At 36.8% G+C, this 18,946-nt stretch overlaps 1 protein-coding gene across 2 annotated transcripts in view; it reads left to right on the top strand.

Moving 5' to 3' along the window:
- The first annotated feature begins 2,030 nt into the window (after window positions 1-2,030).
- Window positions 2,031-18,946, top strand: part of crhr1 (corticotropin releasing hormone receptor 1) — a 225,810-nt gene continuing 208,894 nt past the window's right edge. For both annotated transcript variants that reach the window (XR_015480667.1, XM_087244227.1), the window contains exon 1: window positions 2,031-2,908. Coding sequence is in view for 1 of the 2 variants with exons in the window: in XM_087244227.1 (XP_087100353.1) it covers window positions 2,885-2,908 (24 nt within the window). In the remaining variant the exon portion in view is untranslated. The remainder of the gene's footprint in view (window positions 2,909-18,946) is intronic.

The following is an 18,946-nucleotide window of genomic DNA, read 5'->3' on the forward strand; positions in this document are numbered from 1 at the left end:
GCTCTTAAATTCAGTCAGGCTAAAAGGACATTTCCCTTTGGGAGGACAAGATCACCCTTACCATTTTGACTCTGTTCGGAAATGCCCCTGTGACGATTAGTGGCGATATGAATAAGTCACGTACAACATGTCGAAAGTGCACAGTGCGCCATCATAACTGATGTCAATATGTCACTGCAGAGCTGACAGTATGCCATAAAGTAAAATGAGACGTATGGCACTGCAGGTGCTGTCATAATGAATGGTTTTGTCTTGAATGGCTCTCCTGGAAAGTGTGTAAGAGAAAAAATATATATGGATTTCTGACAGCATGACATGAGATTTACTGTACGCAGGTGGCAGATACAATAGATAATTATATGCAATAAAACACTTATAAATTTTGGTGTTCATTACTTTTATATTCTAAAGTATCGTCTGTTTATTGGAAGATATTACTTTTTAAAAAAATATTTAATCCAGTGTTAAATTTTCACTATTTACTTGTTGTGCGTTGCTGAGTGCTTTTATTTATTTTATCTGAACAAAACTGTTTAGTGAAAGTCCACTGTTGTAACAAAAACAAAAAAAAACAAAAAAAGAAAAAGAATTCAAACATTCTTTAAAATATCTTCTTTGGTGTTCCACAAAAGAAATAATATCATACACAACATTTGGTTAAACTCTAACTCTAAGTTTTAAAAAAAATCAATCTTGCAATACAGATATTTGTACGAGCTGCAGTTCATTTTAACACGGTAAACAATTTTAATAATGAAACACACGTTGAATCATCAGGCTGACCTCAGACAGCTTGTGGAGGGTCGTGCATTTTGAATCATTTCCTGTGTCTTTATAAAGCAACTAGAATGCAGACCTGCATTAATGCGATATGGAGAATGATTGAATATAGCCAGTTGTTCTTTTCGACACCTCTGTCTTGGACTTGCTGCGATTCCTGACCCTGAAAACAAATTTAAATCTAAAAAGGGGACAGTGTCTGGAAATACATGTGGAGGATTTGCTGTGCTGTCAGCTTTACATAAGAGTGGTAACAACAATACTGAAAACTAAAGTTCACCATGAGTTTAAGATGTAGTGTGTGTGTGTGTATACATATATGTTTTAGTGAAAAAAAAAGTATGTAACAAACCTAATTGATGCTATATTGTTTAGACAAAACTGTCCAGAATTTCTTTGCACTAGAAGGATCATTAGACGGAGAGCTGGATGGATCGAGAGATAAAAAGAGCTAAAGGATTATATGATTCCCTAGCGTTGCATAAAGTATAAAGCCAAAATAAGCACTTTTCGCCCTGGGGAAATGGGATGACAATTTTTTTCTAAATTACACTTATGCTAAATAACATACTTTTGCTTTGCATACTGACAAACAGATCGCATTCTCCAAAGCCATACAAAAGTGTGAATGTTCATGTTGAATGCACTGTCCATAAATGAGACAAAACCCCACCACTGTAGATAATGGCTCTCTTTCATACTGGAGGCACCTATTATTGAGACAAATTGGCATATCCTGTCACCTCTCATTCAAACATTTTAGAAAACCTTCAGATGAAACTTCATATTAAAGATTTGATATTATGTTTTATCTCTGCATGACAACCCATTCGCTTAAGACACAGTGAATGAGGGGTTATGCAACTCAATCAGTGCATCTATAATGCATTGACTGTAATCAATGTGCTAATTCAAACTTACTTCATGGCATTTTCTTTATTCAAACACTTTTTTAATCTCATGCAACCCAAATAGTTACAAAACAAAACTTTTAAATCTGTAAAAAAAAAAGAAAAAAAATCAGCGTACACCATTGCAAATTACCTTAAGGACAAATCTTTTACGCAAACATTACGGCATCAAAATGTTGATTTCACATCATAACTTTAGGATGAAAATAAGTGCCAGTGACGTAGACACATATCCATGTGTTTCAAATGCGCCCTGTTCCCTTCAGAGTCTACTCTCTTCGAGTGCTCCCCCTTTCAGACTGAACAGGGTGTAGTGATGCTCACTTTCGAATGGAATTCACTCATTATGAAGGCTGCTCGGTGTTGAGTCTCATGCCGCTGCGGAGCGCGCGCGCTAAACAGTGAACCGCCGGTTTGGTTAAAGACGCGCAGCCCGCGTGGGAACGGCACGGATTAGTTTGCACCGGCGAACTCCGCTCGCGCGTCAGCTAGACTTCTTACAGTTGTCACATTTTCTCTCGGACTACATTTTACCCGCACGCGCGCAAAATCTCAGCGTCTGTTCCTTTTATCCGCGCGCAGTGACGCCTCCTCGCTGTCATGTAGGGCTTCGTGTGAACGCTTTACCGTTGACCGATGGGACTCAAACAGAGGGTCAGTCAGTGCGAGGACGCAACGTGAAGAGGATCCGCCGTGTTAACAAGGAACGGATAATTTTGTAAACGAGATTAAAATTGTGGTAGTACTTTTGGAAAAGTTCAGTTCCAGCCGCAGGGGAGCAGGTCGAGACGCTTATCATATCTGGAAACACTGACTGGGTGTCGGGCGTGATTGGTGTCGTGATTGAAGCGCTTTACACCTGCCTCCCAGGACCTTAAGTAGTCAAACTCGACAGAAGATTGTTTATTGAGGATTAAGTGTCCACCGAATACCCCGAAACACAAGGATATGTCGCTTATATTAATAATAACTCCTCTGGAAGTGGGTGAAAATGAGGCAGCGATTCAAATGCGCGCATAATTCGCCCTGCTGATTTCCAGTTGTAAATGCTGCACTGATCATCCTCGGGGTGCAAATCTATTGTTTTTCGAGCAGAGGTCTGTCACCCCGGAGCAGAGCATCCGGACAGCTGCATCTGGAGCACGAGAGCGCTCTGCTGTTTGAAGGTTTCTGCAGAAAAACACACTGGAGCAATGAGTCGCATCCTCCATCCACAGGTACGACTATTATCCCATCAAAGCGTGTTTTAGCTTTACTGGAAACATGTTGTTTGTTATAAAAGCTACAAGAACTAAAACTCAAGAACATTTAATTGGTTAACTTTAATATGCTTATTAGTTAACTAGCTATGGTGTAAAAATGGTAGAAGACCGCATTGTGTTGTAAAACTATTGAAATTATGGGAGAAGAACATAAACATGTACATCATTATTATTAAAATCATGTTTATTGTTAAGTAGAGTTCCTAGAACCTTAAGTGCAAAGTGCCAGTGTGTTTTGGTCTCATTTAAAAAGTTAAATTGTTAATAGTTGTGCGTTCCGGTTTTTGTTGTGTCTTTAGTATTTGTAGCAATATTCTTTAATAGTGTGTTTTGTATTGTGTGAGTAACCCTGTGCTCTGTCACTTTGTTGTTGACAGTTACTATAGAATAGAGGTTAGTTTTTATTCAGCACATCGTGTTACTTTTCCATTGTATCACCCAACACCTGGGTTTGGTGCTAGCATCTTGTAAACAAAAAGATTTAATGCTTTAAGTATATTGGTATACTTACAGTCTAAATAATATATGCAGCTGTGAATATCATAAGTGACTGCAAAGCATTTTGTTCCTGGAAGTTGAACCAGATATTCAAAAACTTTTTTGTCGTTAAAACATTTCCAAATGTGTTTGGAATTTAATTAATTTCTTCTATTGAAAGTGACAGTATATTAAAAAGCTGTTTTTGTTCTAGTTTTACTGTGCTTTTTCTTTCACTTTTTTTTTTTTTATCGCAGAGTAGCACTTAATGGGTGTCATTAAACTATTGCCTGACACTGAGATTTTAAGGGAAGCTGTGGAGGTAATTAATGACAATCCTTCCACGAGGGAGATCATTGCCAATGTGACTCAGCAGTGTGTGGGTGTGCTATTGAATTCTGTAGACAGTAAATACAAGCAGGGACAGGACACAATCCCCTGCCAGTCCTCAGCTGAGCTGCAAGACATTCTTTAAAGAATGTCAATTTCAGCTTATAATAGAAGCTTGGCACAGCATCACAAGCATATCATAGATTCGAAATAATGCGAAATGACATCACTTAAAGGTAAAGAGGAACAGAGCTGTTATTTTTAGCCTCAAATAGGATGCAGCGAGTTTATCAGTCTCTGCTCTGGACCGTGGCCCAGTCTGGCACCATTATGAAGTAATGCGCTGAAACTCTGACAGTCAAAACATACAAGCTTTCCGCTACCATTAATGTGCATTTTATCACTTTCAGCACTGTGGACAGCTGGAGCAGAGAGTGTTTTCCTCCGAAAAACCATTTGAGTGATGATTGATTTTATGAAAGTTTAGAAATACTGACTGAGTAAAGACACGGTAATGTGATTTTTGCTTTGCAGCTTTTCCAGAGTTGTGAAACGTCCCACGTGGCTGGCAGAGGTGCAGAAAAGCAATTAGGAATTCATACAAGCACTAATTGACTTATATTCATCTTTGCGTTGCATCAGCACATTGGTGAGCTTGCTGTGATCTGGCTGGGTATTTAAGTAAAGCGATATCTGCTTTTTACTCCTTAAACTGAAAGAATGATTCATTCCTGGTTTAGACAACATCAATTAAATTTTGCCACAATCCATCTGGGTGTTGTGGTGCTTTATAAACAACAATGGTAATTTTTCATAATTTAATCTTATATACAGTAATTTCCCAGTGGATGATAATCAGCGCTGTGCCTGCATCCTTTGATTTTATTAACATTTTTTTATTTAATTATTTTAATTAATAAAGACAGGGTTTTGTCTTATATGTGACAATGACCAAAAGGAGAAATTCTTCAGTTCTTCAAGATGACAAAATGAAAGACTGATGAAGTTATATGCGCACTTACTGTTGTTCACTTTCTTTTATTTCTGGTGGCTTTCCAATGGAGACATTGTGTGCTTATGCTCTAGTTTCAGGAAAACAATTGCTTGTCCCTCCTTCTCAATGACATCACACATGTAATTAAACGCAGTAACTAGTGATTGTTCAAAAAGTTACATCGTCGTCTGACATTACACATGCCATAAAAGATATCAAGCAGGGATTGTTCAGGAAATAAAGTACACTCAAAAAAATAAAGTACGCTGTTTGTTCACATAATTTATTTAAAATAAAACAACTGATTTCTTGAGTGTGTTTGGGGAAAACTTAATTGGTTTTTGTTCAATCCACTTAAATTGGTAAAAACTGATATGTTAACTAAATATCTTTATGTTGTCCCAACACAAATTAATTGTGTGCAACCCACCATTTTTTACTGTGTATAATTTGAGGTTATGTAATCATGACACAGCAAATATTTAGGAATTAAAATTAGTGACATATCAGTGAGCTTATTTTTTGGGGTGATAACAGCTTATTTTCAGTAGTAGGGCTGCACGATTAGGCATGGCCTGGTATAAGATTCTGACGGTATGATAACCTTGGATAAAAACATAACGATTTCACATTATTGTGATTACTGCTCTAAAATATATTCTTTTTAAATGTCTTGGTAAAAAACACAATATATTTTTAAACACAATATATATTTTACTTTGAGAAACATTTGAAATATTTTGTAGCAGTAAACATGGCAGACTGAATAATAAAAAATAAATCATTGACTGCTCTTTTCATTAGTTTCAAAACACAGATTTCTTTACAATTTAAAATGGCATATTTAGATATATTTTCTGCTGGAAATACTGTTGTCCTAAAAAAAACAAACAAAAAAAAGAAATGCTGAATAAAAAGTCTTACACATTAATTGAATGGTATAGCAGACAATTTTGGTGGTTTTAAAACCTCAAACTTTTCCTAATCACTTTATACCTTGAAAACGGTTTTCGTCCCATGTCTATGCACGATATTGGAAAAATCCAACATTGCAAGATTTTGTTGCTTTGCAATATATATTGCGATATGAGTACAGTTTCACCGAATGACTTTAATATCTCTATTGGGAAATAATTCATTAATTTAGACTGATTGGGATGCTTCTGTAGGGCAGGAAATCTTGCTTTAAATACAACAAATAAATTACAAAATATATACACACAATAGAGCAATGATTAAATAAATTTTATGGTTTTCTGGGGGAGTCTAACAGTATTCAGATTTAGAATTTAGAATAATCAAGTGTAAAACACCACTATTTAGTCTTCACATGTAGAAATAATTCAGTGTATTTAGTCTTTATTGAAAATATTTTGTGCATTGTTTTTAAACAAAACAGGTCACAGGCTGAAGAAACATGCAAATGATACATTTGTACTCTATTTTAGTGACTCTGCAAATCTCATGTGTTTTGATCTGTGGCTCTAAGTCAACTATAATCCCAAAACATACACTCAACACTGAAAATTCTGCGATGTGACTTTTGTTGATGCACATATTGCAATATCGATGATGAAACTATATATTGTGCAGCCCTATTTAGTAGTGTTGTTTTCCTTTCAGTAAAATAAAATGCTTCGTCCACCTCAGGTTAGCAATGAGAATTTTGATTGGTGCCCTCCAAATGATGATGCATTTTTCACATCACAGTGCTTAAAAAGAGTGTTTAAATGTGTGAAAAAGAAGACTATGGTTAAAGAAAAATCTCCATGTATCTTAGATGTGTTTTCCGCAGTTACGGTTTACAAGAAATCAGTTGTGTATTTGTTTGCATTGTTTTAGTGTAAACAGATTCAGAAAAAAAAAAATCATGATTTCTTTTTATCTGCTTATATTGTTTATTTGCTTTGAAATATAAAGAGTTCCAAGTCTGTTTATATCTAGGGAAAATTGCATAATCCATTACAGTGAATATCATAAAAAGACATTAATGTTATGTAGCCTGAACCAAGCATAACTTTTAGCTAGCAGCTTGTAAGGTCAGAATGTCAGATCTGAGATGATTGACTTGTCGTATTGATGATTGAGATAAAAAATGAGGCCAGAAAATGTCCATCTGCGAGGAAGTAAAGCTTATGAATGTGTAATCTTGCCCTCTTAAGCCATCAATGACATTTATTATCAGTTTGTTCTCCGCCCTGCAGCTCTTTCCATAGCATATTACCATCACGATGCTGCCCGTTGTTTTATCAGTTGCATACACCTGATGGGAGCTCAGAAGTAAGACCGGCCGATATTGGAAAAATCGGACATTGCGATATTTAGTTTTTTCTGTGACATTTATTGAAATATGTCTTGATATGACAGATGACTTAAAATGATAGTTTACCCCGAATTTTCAATTTTGTAATTATTTACTCACCCTTTACTTGTTTCAAACCTGTATGAGTTTCTTCATTCTGTTTAAAACGAAAGAAGATATTTTGAAGAATGCTGAAAACCAGTAACCATTGACTTCCGTAGTGTTTGTAATTCCCACTGCTGAAGTCAAAGGCTACAGGTTTTCAGCATTCTTCAAAATATCTTCTCTTGTGTTTAACAGAATAAAAAAGCCCATAAAAGTTTAGAACCACTAGTAATTTTCATTTTGGGTGAGCTATACCTTTAAATACCTCAATTTGAAAATAATTAAATAGTTATGCTGGATTGGGACGGTTATGTAGGGGAACAAATTAGAATCATAGATAAACAATAGAGGGTTTCTGGGGAGTCTTAACATTTTTTTTTTTTTTTGCCTGAATGCTTTAAGCTCTCTTGAAATGCTCTCTTGAAACAGTCTCAGCCATTAAAACCACAGGCATATCATAATATTTTACTCTATTGTAGTTCAACTCTGCATAAACACCAAAAATCATAGCTACTGGTCTAGTAGAATTTCAACTCAACATTGCCTATCCTGCAATTCGTCTATTGCGGATGTGCACATTGTGATATCGATGCTGAAGCAATATATTATGCAACCCTATACTCAGAACGCATCCTTTTCGACCTGTTTGTGAGTGTAGATCAGACTTCATGCTGGAAACAAGAGTCTGAGGTCAATCGCCCCCAAGGACATGTGTTTGTGTGTTTATATTACTGCACAGGAAGAATAATTTCACCTGCACACATGACCCTTTCAGCCCTGTTAAGCACAGGAAGCTTCTGTGAAATTACAATCAACCCAGTGCAGTTCAATAAGCACACTGGTCTAATTAACTCATCACAGAGATGTAAGAAGTGAAGAGGCTTCTCGGTCTCCACAGACCCAGGCGGCTTTGAGCTGGAGGTTTTAGCATGCAGGAAGCTTATCAGTTTCTCCTCAAGATGTCAGAATTTAAATGTCAGAAGCAGACAAGCCAGAGTCTGTTTTGTGCTTTTTGTTGCAGTCTGGATTGCTTGATTTTTGACGTCTTTATTTATTGTGGTGCCTCTGAGCCTTTGGATGGTGTGCATGCTATATTTAGATTCATGGGAGAACTAGAATGATAAATAAATAGTGTTTACACGAGCTGATGATATGGTAACATCTTAAGGTGAAGTAGTTACATGTTCTGTGCTACTTTTGGTTACAATGAATTATGCATAATTACATGTAACTAACGCTAAACCTAACCTAACCCACATTCTTATATTACTCAGTAGTTAAATGATCAGATAGTCTGTAACTACACAACTACACTTGATCTAACTACTTATTTAACATTATCTGAAACCACACACTTCGAGATTTCATTGGGACTATTTAATTGTTTTATGTTTAATACTTACATTTGTAAAAACTAATGTTAACTTAATTCCTTCATGTTGTCAACACCCAGTTTTTTTTTTTTTTTTTTTTTTTTTACAGTTTATGTCACAATACACTGTTAAAATGCTTGGTTTCACACAATTCCTTCATAAATCAATTACAGTAAGTTAACTTGATTGCTTTAACAGCTTTAAGTAAGTTGAACATAAAAAAATTAAGTTGTCCCAAAAAAACTCCTCAAGAATTGTGTTGTTTCAAAGTAGCTTGAACAAGCAGCAAAATAATTTTTGAGTGTAAAATTAAATGTAACTGGTAATGTTCTTTTGTTTATTATAAGTGGAGTCGGGTTCAGTTAAGTTTATTTTGTCATTCAAAATATCACCATAGATTTTAATGCAGAACAAAATTAAGTTACATCAAACCCAGCAAAAACATAAAAAAATCAGAAGACACTATAAAAACCTAGCATAATAAATAAGAAGAGGTTTGACAAGATCTCGTATGACGAGATCTCATGAGATTAATCTAGAGGTGAAAAGTTATCTCGTGAGTTATGATGTTATGATGGAGTGTGTGGGTAAAATTAGACTGGAGATAGGATTGCAATTGAACAGCAAATCAAATATTTCGCACAAACCAGGCAACGCAGGAGTTGCATGTCACTCGGCTGGGCGTGCAGATGTGACGTAACCATTTGTTTTTCATCTGAGTTCAGCTAATTTTCCTTCCAAAAAACGCTACCACTGCAGCCACACACATTAACCATGGTTCATTACCTTGCGATGGAATAGCACTTTAGATATGCTGAACTAATCATAATCGGGTAACGAGGAGACTGACACGGAGGGATCCATTATTCAGTATTTATTGATCACAATCTCACTCAAACACACAATATGCACCTGGGTGCACACACACATCCACAGTAGTAGTAATGGGTTTAAGAATGACGATGAACAGACACAGAGTGAGTTACCAGGCATGAGTGGAGAACAGAGGGCGTGAATCAGAGTCCGTGTATCAGGCTTGGGTCGAGGGCAGGCTGCGAGTATCAGAGTCCGTATGTCAGGCGTGGGTCGTGGGCAGGCAGAAGGCGAAGCAAGGTAAGAGACAGGCCGGAGTCGTACACAAGAGATCAGACTGGATATAACGCTCAGTAATGCTGGCCGGGGCTGAACAAGACTTCGCACTGACTGAGTGTTTGAGTGCGGCTTATAAGAGGTACGTGGGTCGTTAACAAGATTCAGATCAGGTGTATGCGCAATCAGTGTAGATGGATGATGTAATGCTAAAAGTCCAGAGATGGTGACCTCTGCTGGCCAGCGAGGGGAATGACCGGGACCGAGTCGGTGACTAATCGTTATAAACACAAATCGAATTCATTCATTCATTTCTTGTCGGCTTAGTTCATTTATTAATCCGGGGTCGCCACAGTGGAATGAACCACCAACTTATCCAGCAAGTTTTTACGCAGCAGATGACCTTCCAGCCGCAACCCATCTCTGGGAAACATCCACACACACATTCACACACATACAGTACGGACAATTTAGCCTACCCAATTCACCTGTACCACATGTCTTTGGACTGTGGGGGAAACCGGAGCACCCGGAGAAACCCACGCGAAGGCAGGGAGAACATGCAAACTCCACACAGAGATGTCAACTGAGCCGAGGTTCGAACCAGCGACCTTCTTGCTGTAAGGCGAAAGCACAACCTACTGCGCCACTGCCTCACCCCAAATCGAATTAATACAAATAAAATCATGGAGTAATCATCTTGTCACACCCTTATAAATAAGCTTTTGTAATTTAATATAGTTATATATAAAATATAAACTAATAAAAATCACAAAAAGGAATAAATAAATTCTTAAAAACTAATTGCGCTGTTTATTATTATAATAATAGTTATAATTGGTGCTGGCCGATAAAATTGGTATCGGTATTTATTGACCGTTCACCATTGTCAATAACCATAAAAAAATCAGTATGAAGTTTCAGTATGAAGGCTTTAGTTTTATTAAAATGTGGCTGCTGAGCTCACACCATGGAAATATTGCTAAGAAGTGAGGACATTTTCCAGGTACACCTAGTTAAAAAACATCTGAACCAGTCCGAATGCCACAAGTGCACCGCGATTCATGTAAGTAGAACTAACCAATCTGCTTCACACTTTGTATGGAATATACACATTTCAGTAATGGCAGACTTATTACCGCCGACCAACACAGCTCATCCAAACACTGCAGTGCTTTTTACTTTTCACCTTAAACTGGCAGCAATGGTTTGTCACTTCAGGTCAGAATAAAAACACACACGAAAACGAGTGCCGTGACTAGCAGCATTGAGGAGATTTTATTTAAAATAGGATGTAAGGACGTCGCCAGTGTCGCTTTTTTGGTTTATTTTCTTGTGCATCCCAGCCATTAGCTTCCTATCTGAAAGATTTGTTTAGCATGGGGTATTGCAGTCATTCAACTTCACAATTTGTAATGTTGCAATGTGTATTTGAATAATGATGATTGGCTCTTTTACTTGAAAGCTCAAATTAGATTTTTCATAATTTGTGTTATGCGGTTATACTCATGGCAGGTATTATTTGATAGTTTGGTCGATTATTTCACTGATATGGCAATCATCAAACATCATCATGAAAACGGTTACTAAGCGATTCCGCTTAGTAAAAAACATTAGTGTTCCATTTGGGACAACACTACATACTATGCTGTTGAGTGTGTAAGTGCATGAGTGCATAGTCTATAGTGTCCCATTTGAGACGCAGCTACAGTCTGAATCTGAAATAATATTCTTCACTACTGTATAGTGAGGGGAAAACAATGTGTGACAAATTAATCATGTCTGTATTCAATCAGTATAAACAAAACACACCAGAATGGCAAGATGTTAAATGTAATTTGTTTCTATTGCAATATAGAATGTACTTTTTAGTGTTTGATAATAAGTTATTATTTAATCAAAGTAAGTTCCTACTTTATAGATTATTCGATTTTGAATGGAGCCACAGCCTTTATGAATGGATAATTGGATCATTGACTCATTTGATTTTGTTTAAAAACAGATTTATTTTTGAAGAAAACAGCACTAGTGACTTTGTTTTGAACTGAATCATTGACTCATTCAATTTGTTTAAAAGCAGATTTATTCATGAACAAAAAAGCATTAATGCTCTGCTATTACTTTGTTTGGAACTGGTTTTGTTGGCAAATCAGAAAAAAAAACATAAATCTCTCTTATGAAACAGCCTGGAGAGTATCTTTTCGTTAGGGATTCTAACCATTTCGATCCTCTTTGCCTTTAGTTAAAGTGCTAAATCTTTTATACTTTTAAATTTAGGGCAATATTTAGAACTATAGCATCACCAATAGCAATCATCCATGGTGTGAACAGGCTTTAATCATTCTGGTTTGAAGCAGAAAGTACATTTTTTATGCGCAATTGCGGTCTTTTGAGCAAAGCCGTTTCTGAACAGATGGTGAGAGTTGAGGTTTATCCATTTCAAGCACATCCAAATGTATTCAGCACTCATTGTGTCTTAGCAACGGCAGGTACGAGCCATTATTTTTTTTTCGTAGTTTCAATATCCCAGAGGTCAATATCATGTCTATGATTTAGCACGGTTCATGCACCGCAGTGTCTTTGAGTGACTAATCAAACTCATATTGAGTATAGACAAAGATGAGGATTCCCAGGGAATATTTTCATCCCATTGAGCTATGAAACATGTCAAAAGGCAGCTTAAGTACCAAGAATTAGACTTTGTGTTTGGGCCTTTTTGTTCTTGATGACAGGCTGACTTTCTAATAACTAGTTAAAGTAATAATATTTTATTTTTGGGAAAGGAAAAAAAAAATGTGGACCAGATGGCTAGCTGATTGTGAAAAAGACAGGTGTGAATTGCTCTCCGAAATGTATTCCTGACAGATATAAATGCAATTACTCAAACCACTTTAGGAGGTGGTCTGGGATACAGTCCAGTCTAAACTAATCTGGTATACTGTGTAAAAGGACATTTTATTTATCCTAAAATGTAAAAAAATAAATACATGTGAGAGTGTGTTATAGGATATATATAATGGCATAGTCAGATATACCATGTCAGTGCTAATGGAAAATACATCACAACACCACAAAGTACAGTTTGAGATGCTTGTTTCATTTTATTTTACAATTTATTAATTTTTTATTATTTTTTGACCAGTCATTAACCAAAAATAAATAAATAAATAAATTCATAAAGAATTTATTCATAAAGAATTAGAATGTCAAATTAATATCAAATAACAAATAGCCTTGACACCAGAGGTGCATCACGCACATGTTGTAGTGTATCTTTATGAAAAGAAATTCAAATTTAATATTAAAATTTAAAATCTAATTCAAATTTATATTAAAATACAACTCAGATATAAAAACAAATTTAGAATTTAATTCTTTTACAAAAGTGTGTGTTTTGTTTACTATGAAGAAGTGTATTATACACAAATGAATTTAAACCCTTTACAGTTTTCAATTATTTCTTGCATGTATCTGTATGGCGAAAATAGATGTTGCGTTTAGCCTATAATGACTGTCAATTGCAGAGCCTGCTTGACTTCTGTGATGAAATTTTTTGTGGAAAATAAATTACAAAGCCTGTAACGTACATCTCTGTAAAAATAAAAGTGCAAGTAATATAAGTATATATTATAATTATCGCTTTAAACAAATACATTAGGTATTGGGTAGGATTAGGGATGTAGAGTAAGATCATAAGTACTAATAAACAGGCAATTTCTTAACAATAATAAGCACATAATAAGCTATTACAGTTGTTAATAGTGGGAATTGTTACATAAACTAAAATTTTACCAAAAACGTATGACACTAACTTACTGTAGTAGTAATCTAATATACATACTATAAATAATGGACTGAACACATAACCTAAGACATACTTTGCAAGTATTTCATGTAATGCTTAACAATATTGTGCAAGATATTGTGCAAAAGAGGTATTTCAAGTTAAAAAGGAAGTAGCGCAAAATGATTTGTGGTGCATGCACAAGTACACATTTGTTTGCGTCCAATTTATGTTCACACGTGCAGCGCTGTAATCTTTTTAAATCCTCTCGGCATTTCTCATATTCTAAAAAAGCTTGTTAAATAAAATTTAGAGACCTCAAGCTTTGAGGCTCATTGCCATTTAGGGAGTTTTTTTTTTTTTTACATGTGACCTTATGCTCCCCTGTCACTCACAATTGAACCGCTTCAGATCTTATTGGTCATGAATTGGTTGTTTCCAATTTCTTGGTTCTCCGCTTGGGGTGTCATGGGACTTGAGGCAAGTATGAAATAATGTTAAGAAAACAGAGAACAGAAGTAATTGTTCACATTGCTTTTACTGTAAACTGCATAAGTGGTATTTTGTCATTTTTCTCATTACCACAACAAGCCACATTTTAAACCAGTGACTCCAAACCAATTCCCAGGACGTATTTAAGCAGGCTCCAAGGGGGTGCTTGGGAATAACTGCTGCTTTTAAATTATAAAGCAGAAAAATATATTGCATTGAACCAGGATGTATGTATAATTCACAAACACTCATTACCATTCCAAAGTTTGTTGTCAACAAGATTTTGAAATGTTATTTGACATCTTTTGCGCCTATACTCAGTGAAATATTTGTGATCATGGACCATGAAACCAGTCATAAGAGTCATTTATTTGGGAAAATTGAGATTGATACAACATCTGAAAGCTGATATAAATAAACTTTTCATTGGTGCATGGTTTGTTACCTTTTGTGTACCTTTTAAAATGACCATTCTTTCGTTATGTTCGTGGCTGTTTTTTTCCTTTGACTTCCATTGTAATGACAATTTTTCACTGCAATGCCAAGACACCATACCATCACACCATTTTTGATTGTTGGTGGTTTTCCCTGTTGGGAAGATCATCAGTTGGCAGCATTACCCTATAGATAGGCCTTTGCGAAAAAGTTACATTTAATAATATGTAAAGTTATATATTATATATAAGATACAGCTATTAAAAATTTGGAATCCGAGGGTTAAAAAATAGAAGAAGAAGAAAAAAAAAAACACCTTTAAAATTGTCCAAATAAAGTGCTTAGCAATACACATTACTAATCGAAAATTGAGTTTTTATATGGTTACCGGTAAAAATGTACATGATATCTTTGTGTAACTTGTCTTTTACTTAATATTCTAATGACTTTAGTCATAAACGAATAATTTTGACCCATACTATGTTTTTTTGTTTTTATTGTTTTTTTTTTTTTTTTTTTTTGTCAATTTCTACAAATATACCTGTTGTCGCAGTCACTGACAAGTGATCTGCACAAGCAGGATCGCTGGAGAACTTTACATCTGCCAGCAAAAGCACTACAAGTTCTAGTCATGCACCGCTTACACGCACCTGTTCCTCATTCTGTAAGGGCTGGGAGCTCCTCATGAACTGATTACATGGACTATATAGACAGCACACACACACACTTTCTGTCTTGTTAACTGCTATTGTGTACATTACGACACATTTCCCTTGTCTTGCTTTAACATGTTTTGACCCTCATTTTATATGTTTGTTTGTTTGTTTGTTTACGTTGTCTGCTTCCTGCCTTTTGACCATCTGCTTAATTATTGACCATGACTCTGCATTTGCCTGCCTCCCTTTTCAGCGTTCCCATTTACATCACAGAAAGCAAGGGTCAGAAACAAGGCAGGGCATCTGCAGGGCCGGAGCAAGCTGAACTGCCGCTCTAGGCAGAGGACGATCACGCCGCCCTCAACCCCAATGTGAAAGCGAAAGTGACCAGTTATGAAAATGAAGTGAGGTGTCGCGGACCTCTATTTTGCCACCCTATGCGCGGATATAACTGAGGACGCGCGGGTGCTGAGGGAGGGAGGGAGGGAGGGAGGGAGGTGTCGCCGACGCTGCTTTCTCTATTCTGCCGCCCTATGCGCGGAAATAACTGAGGACGCGCAGGTGCTGAGGGAGGGAGGGAGGTGTTGCCGACGTTGCTCTCTCTATTCTGCCGCCCTATGCGCGGAAATAACTGAGGACGCGCGGGTGCTGAGGGAGGGAGGGAGGGAGGGAGGGAGGGAAGGAAGGAGAGAGGTAGGTGTCGCCGACGCTGCTCTCTCTATTCTGCCGCCCTATGCGCAGAAATAACTGAGGATGCGCGGGTGTCGTGGACCTCTATTTTGCCGCCCTATGCGCTGATATAACTGAGGACAAGTGGGCGCTTATGGAGGTGTCGCTCACTGACGCTGCCCTCTCTATTCTGTCGCCTATGCGCGAATATATCTGAGGACGCGGGTGGTGAGGGAGGTGTCGCGGACATAACTGAAGAGTGAGGACGCGGGTGGTAAGGGGGGTGTTGCAGACGCCGCCCTCTCTATACTGCCGGCCTAGGTGGCCGCCTAGGTTGCCTCTATGGACGCGCCGCCCTGGGCATCTGTAATGTGAATGGGGACACTGACATGGGAGTGCGGATACAAACGCAGGTTTATTGAGTGATCAGGCAAGCAATGGTCGCAATCAAAAAACGATTAAAGCAAGGCAAGGGAACTTGTCATAATGTATACAATAACAGTTAAAAGACTCAGCAAAGATGTGTGCGTGTGTGCTGTGTATATAGTCCATGTAATCACTTCATGAGCGGCTCCCAGCCGTGAGTGTGTAATCTACTGAATAATGAACAGGTGCATGTGAGCAGTGCATGACTGGAACTTGTAGTTCTTTTGCTGGCAAATTTGTAATTCTCCAGTGATCTGCACAGGCTGGATCACTGATGATCGTGGCACCTGTACAGATTGGGTCATCCAGGGTCATGTGTTAAAATGTGTTTTTCATTTTGATACATTTTATTATTTTTAGCTCTGATTAATTTTGTTAAAGTTTTTTTTTTCATAATTCTAAACTACGTTTACAGAATTCTACAAGGCTTTTGTTTTGTAAATGCTGAATCAGGACTGCAATAAAATGGACTGGAGCACATAAAAAATACACAAGGAATCACTGAACATGCTGTTCAAATAAACGTATTTATAGAAATGAGTCAGGCATCACATCAGTAAAAGACCAAAATGTTGAGTAACACCGGTTGAGAGTTATGGGCAGAAGGAATGACTTCACAGTAGTTTCTTTCACAAGAACACACGTAACAGATTTAAAAAAATGAGCGCTGGCATGTCAGCCTCACTTAAAGACTCAGTTTTATCAGCCCCAGACTGTCACAGTCGATTTTAAAAGCATATTGAGTGTTATCATAAATCACTTAAATTAATACAGTGCTTTAACTAATAAGGCAATTAAGGAAGCTCTTGAGCATTTTGGACGACTGGACAACTCGCACAAAATGCATTCGTTCTTTAAACTCAGATAATTAGTGTAGACATAGAGCACAGTTGGTCTGTCTGAGGTAGAGATGGCTGGAAGAGAAAGAAGTAAGAATGAAAGTGTGTGTAAAGAGTGCCAAGGCTTGTGCAAATGCAGTGAAGCAGCATAAACACCAAAGACAATGTGTGATTGTAGAGATGGACTCCTCAGGCTGAGGCTACACTATAGTTTATGGATGAGCCATGCAAATGCTGGGTTAAACCAAATAAAGAGTGTATACATCAAAGAAATAGAGAGTTCTTAAAAATAATGACTGTAACCTGAAAGTGCATTAGAAAAAAAAGAAAAAGAATTTACTCACCATTTAATCTCACTCAAGTGAGGAACCTGAAATTGTTGACTTCCATAGTAGGAATAATAAATGGAAGTCAATGGCTACAGGTAATTTTGCAAAAATAACTTCTTTTGAGAAAAGAAACAATAAAAACAAGTTAATGTTGAATAAATTGTGTTACTTTGGCATGAATGGTGGCTTTAAGGGGTTACCTCACCCAAAAATAAAAATTATAACATATATTTACTATCCTGTTGATCCAAACGCATACTACTTTTGTTGAAATCTGACAGATTCTGATTTGGGTCTTGGTGTATTTTTTATCTTATTTTTATCTTAATGTTACTTCTGTATGCAGTTCCAGCCACAGGGTGAATGAATCTAAAGAAAAACTAAGATGTCATTATGCAAGAGTGCATTACAGATTCATGTCAACACAGCACAGAATTGTCATGCATCGAATTCTGCAGCACTTAATGTGGATGTGAAGAGCTTTAGTCAATTAAAACCCTTATTACTTTTTATTACATAAAGCAGCCTCCTTTTACCTCTAAATGTCTTGTGCATAATATTTTGGTGAAATAGTTTCAATCAAGGGGCTTTGTGTGTCCTGGGCTTTAGAGAACTGTTTAACAATTAAATATTAGCTGATGCATAAAGATAAACATTCAGAAATGCATTGTTTTGTCCTTGTTTTTAATTTGCTAGTCATGAAAGAGTTTGTTAAGCCATTTATGTATACGATCACACCGGTGTGAACAGCCTTGGCTTGTCCTCGAAGCATACAATCACACTGGTGTGATTAGAACGTTTAGAGCGCACATCATCAACTGCTCAAATTCAAATCACAATTTATCCGTGCTTTCAAACAAATCACATTTATTTTAGGTTTTAGACGTTCAAAAACACTAAAATAACTACAATCAAAACATACCATTTAAGGTTTGTAAAATAAACGCTGATGGAGACAGCCATAATAACTACTTTTTTAATATAACTGGAAGAGTTATATTACAGAAGAGTTAGAGACAGAAGCAAAGCGATCTTAAGTAAACCAGAAAACATGACAGAAGAGGTTACTATGGGCTCTATTTGAAGATTAGACTGAGTGAGTTATTTCATTGTTTGTTTTTCACTTGGCACATAATAGTGAAGTGAACGGAATAGTGATTTTTCACACGATTTATCTTTGTAGCTACATGCTTTTATTATCCATGACTAACCTATAACGTTTTATGGCACAAAATAATTAAACACCATTTAGAAATGTGATGCGCTATTTTTTTGCGCCATTTGGTGGACGTCTGTCTCAGTAACTTTTTTATTTCCTGGTTTTGTACCAGGAGTCATTTACAAATTAGGCACTGATTGCATCTAAATCTGACACGAATGTTCCCTGCGACCTGGCAATCCTTTACATGTTTTGGACTGCCTTGACGTTCTGCTTGATCATGCAACACATGTTGTTTTGTGCTACATAGTATGTTGCGGTTCTTCTCCTGTCACGCTTCTACATGAATAGAAAAGATTGACTGAGTCAGTGATCACTATGCCTACATTGTCCCAGATCCTCATCCTTTTTTTAAATTAAATGAGTGAATGAACTCAATTAGCCTGTCATAGCTCTTCACCAGCATCTGGTACCTGGCAGCTGTTTCATAAGAGCAGACAAAACCTCATTCATCCCTTTCCAATTGATTTTCCC

Source organism: Danio rerio, chromosome 3 (assembly GCF_052040795.2).
Source record: "Danio rerio strain M-AB ecotype USA chromosome 3, GRCz13ab, whole genome shotgun sequence".
Taxonomy (NCBI): Eukaryota; Metazoa; Chordata; class Actinopteri; order Cypriniformes; family Danionidae; genus Danio; species Danio rerio.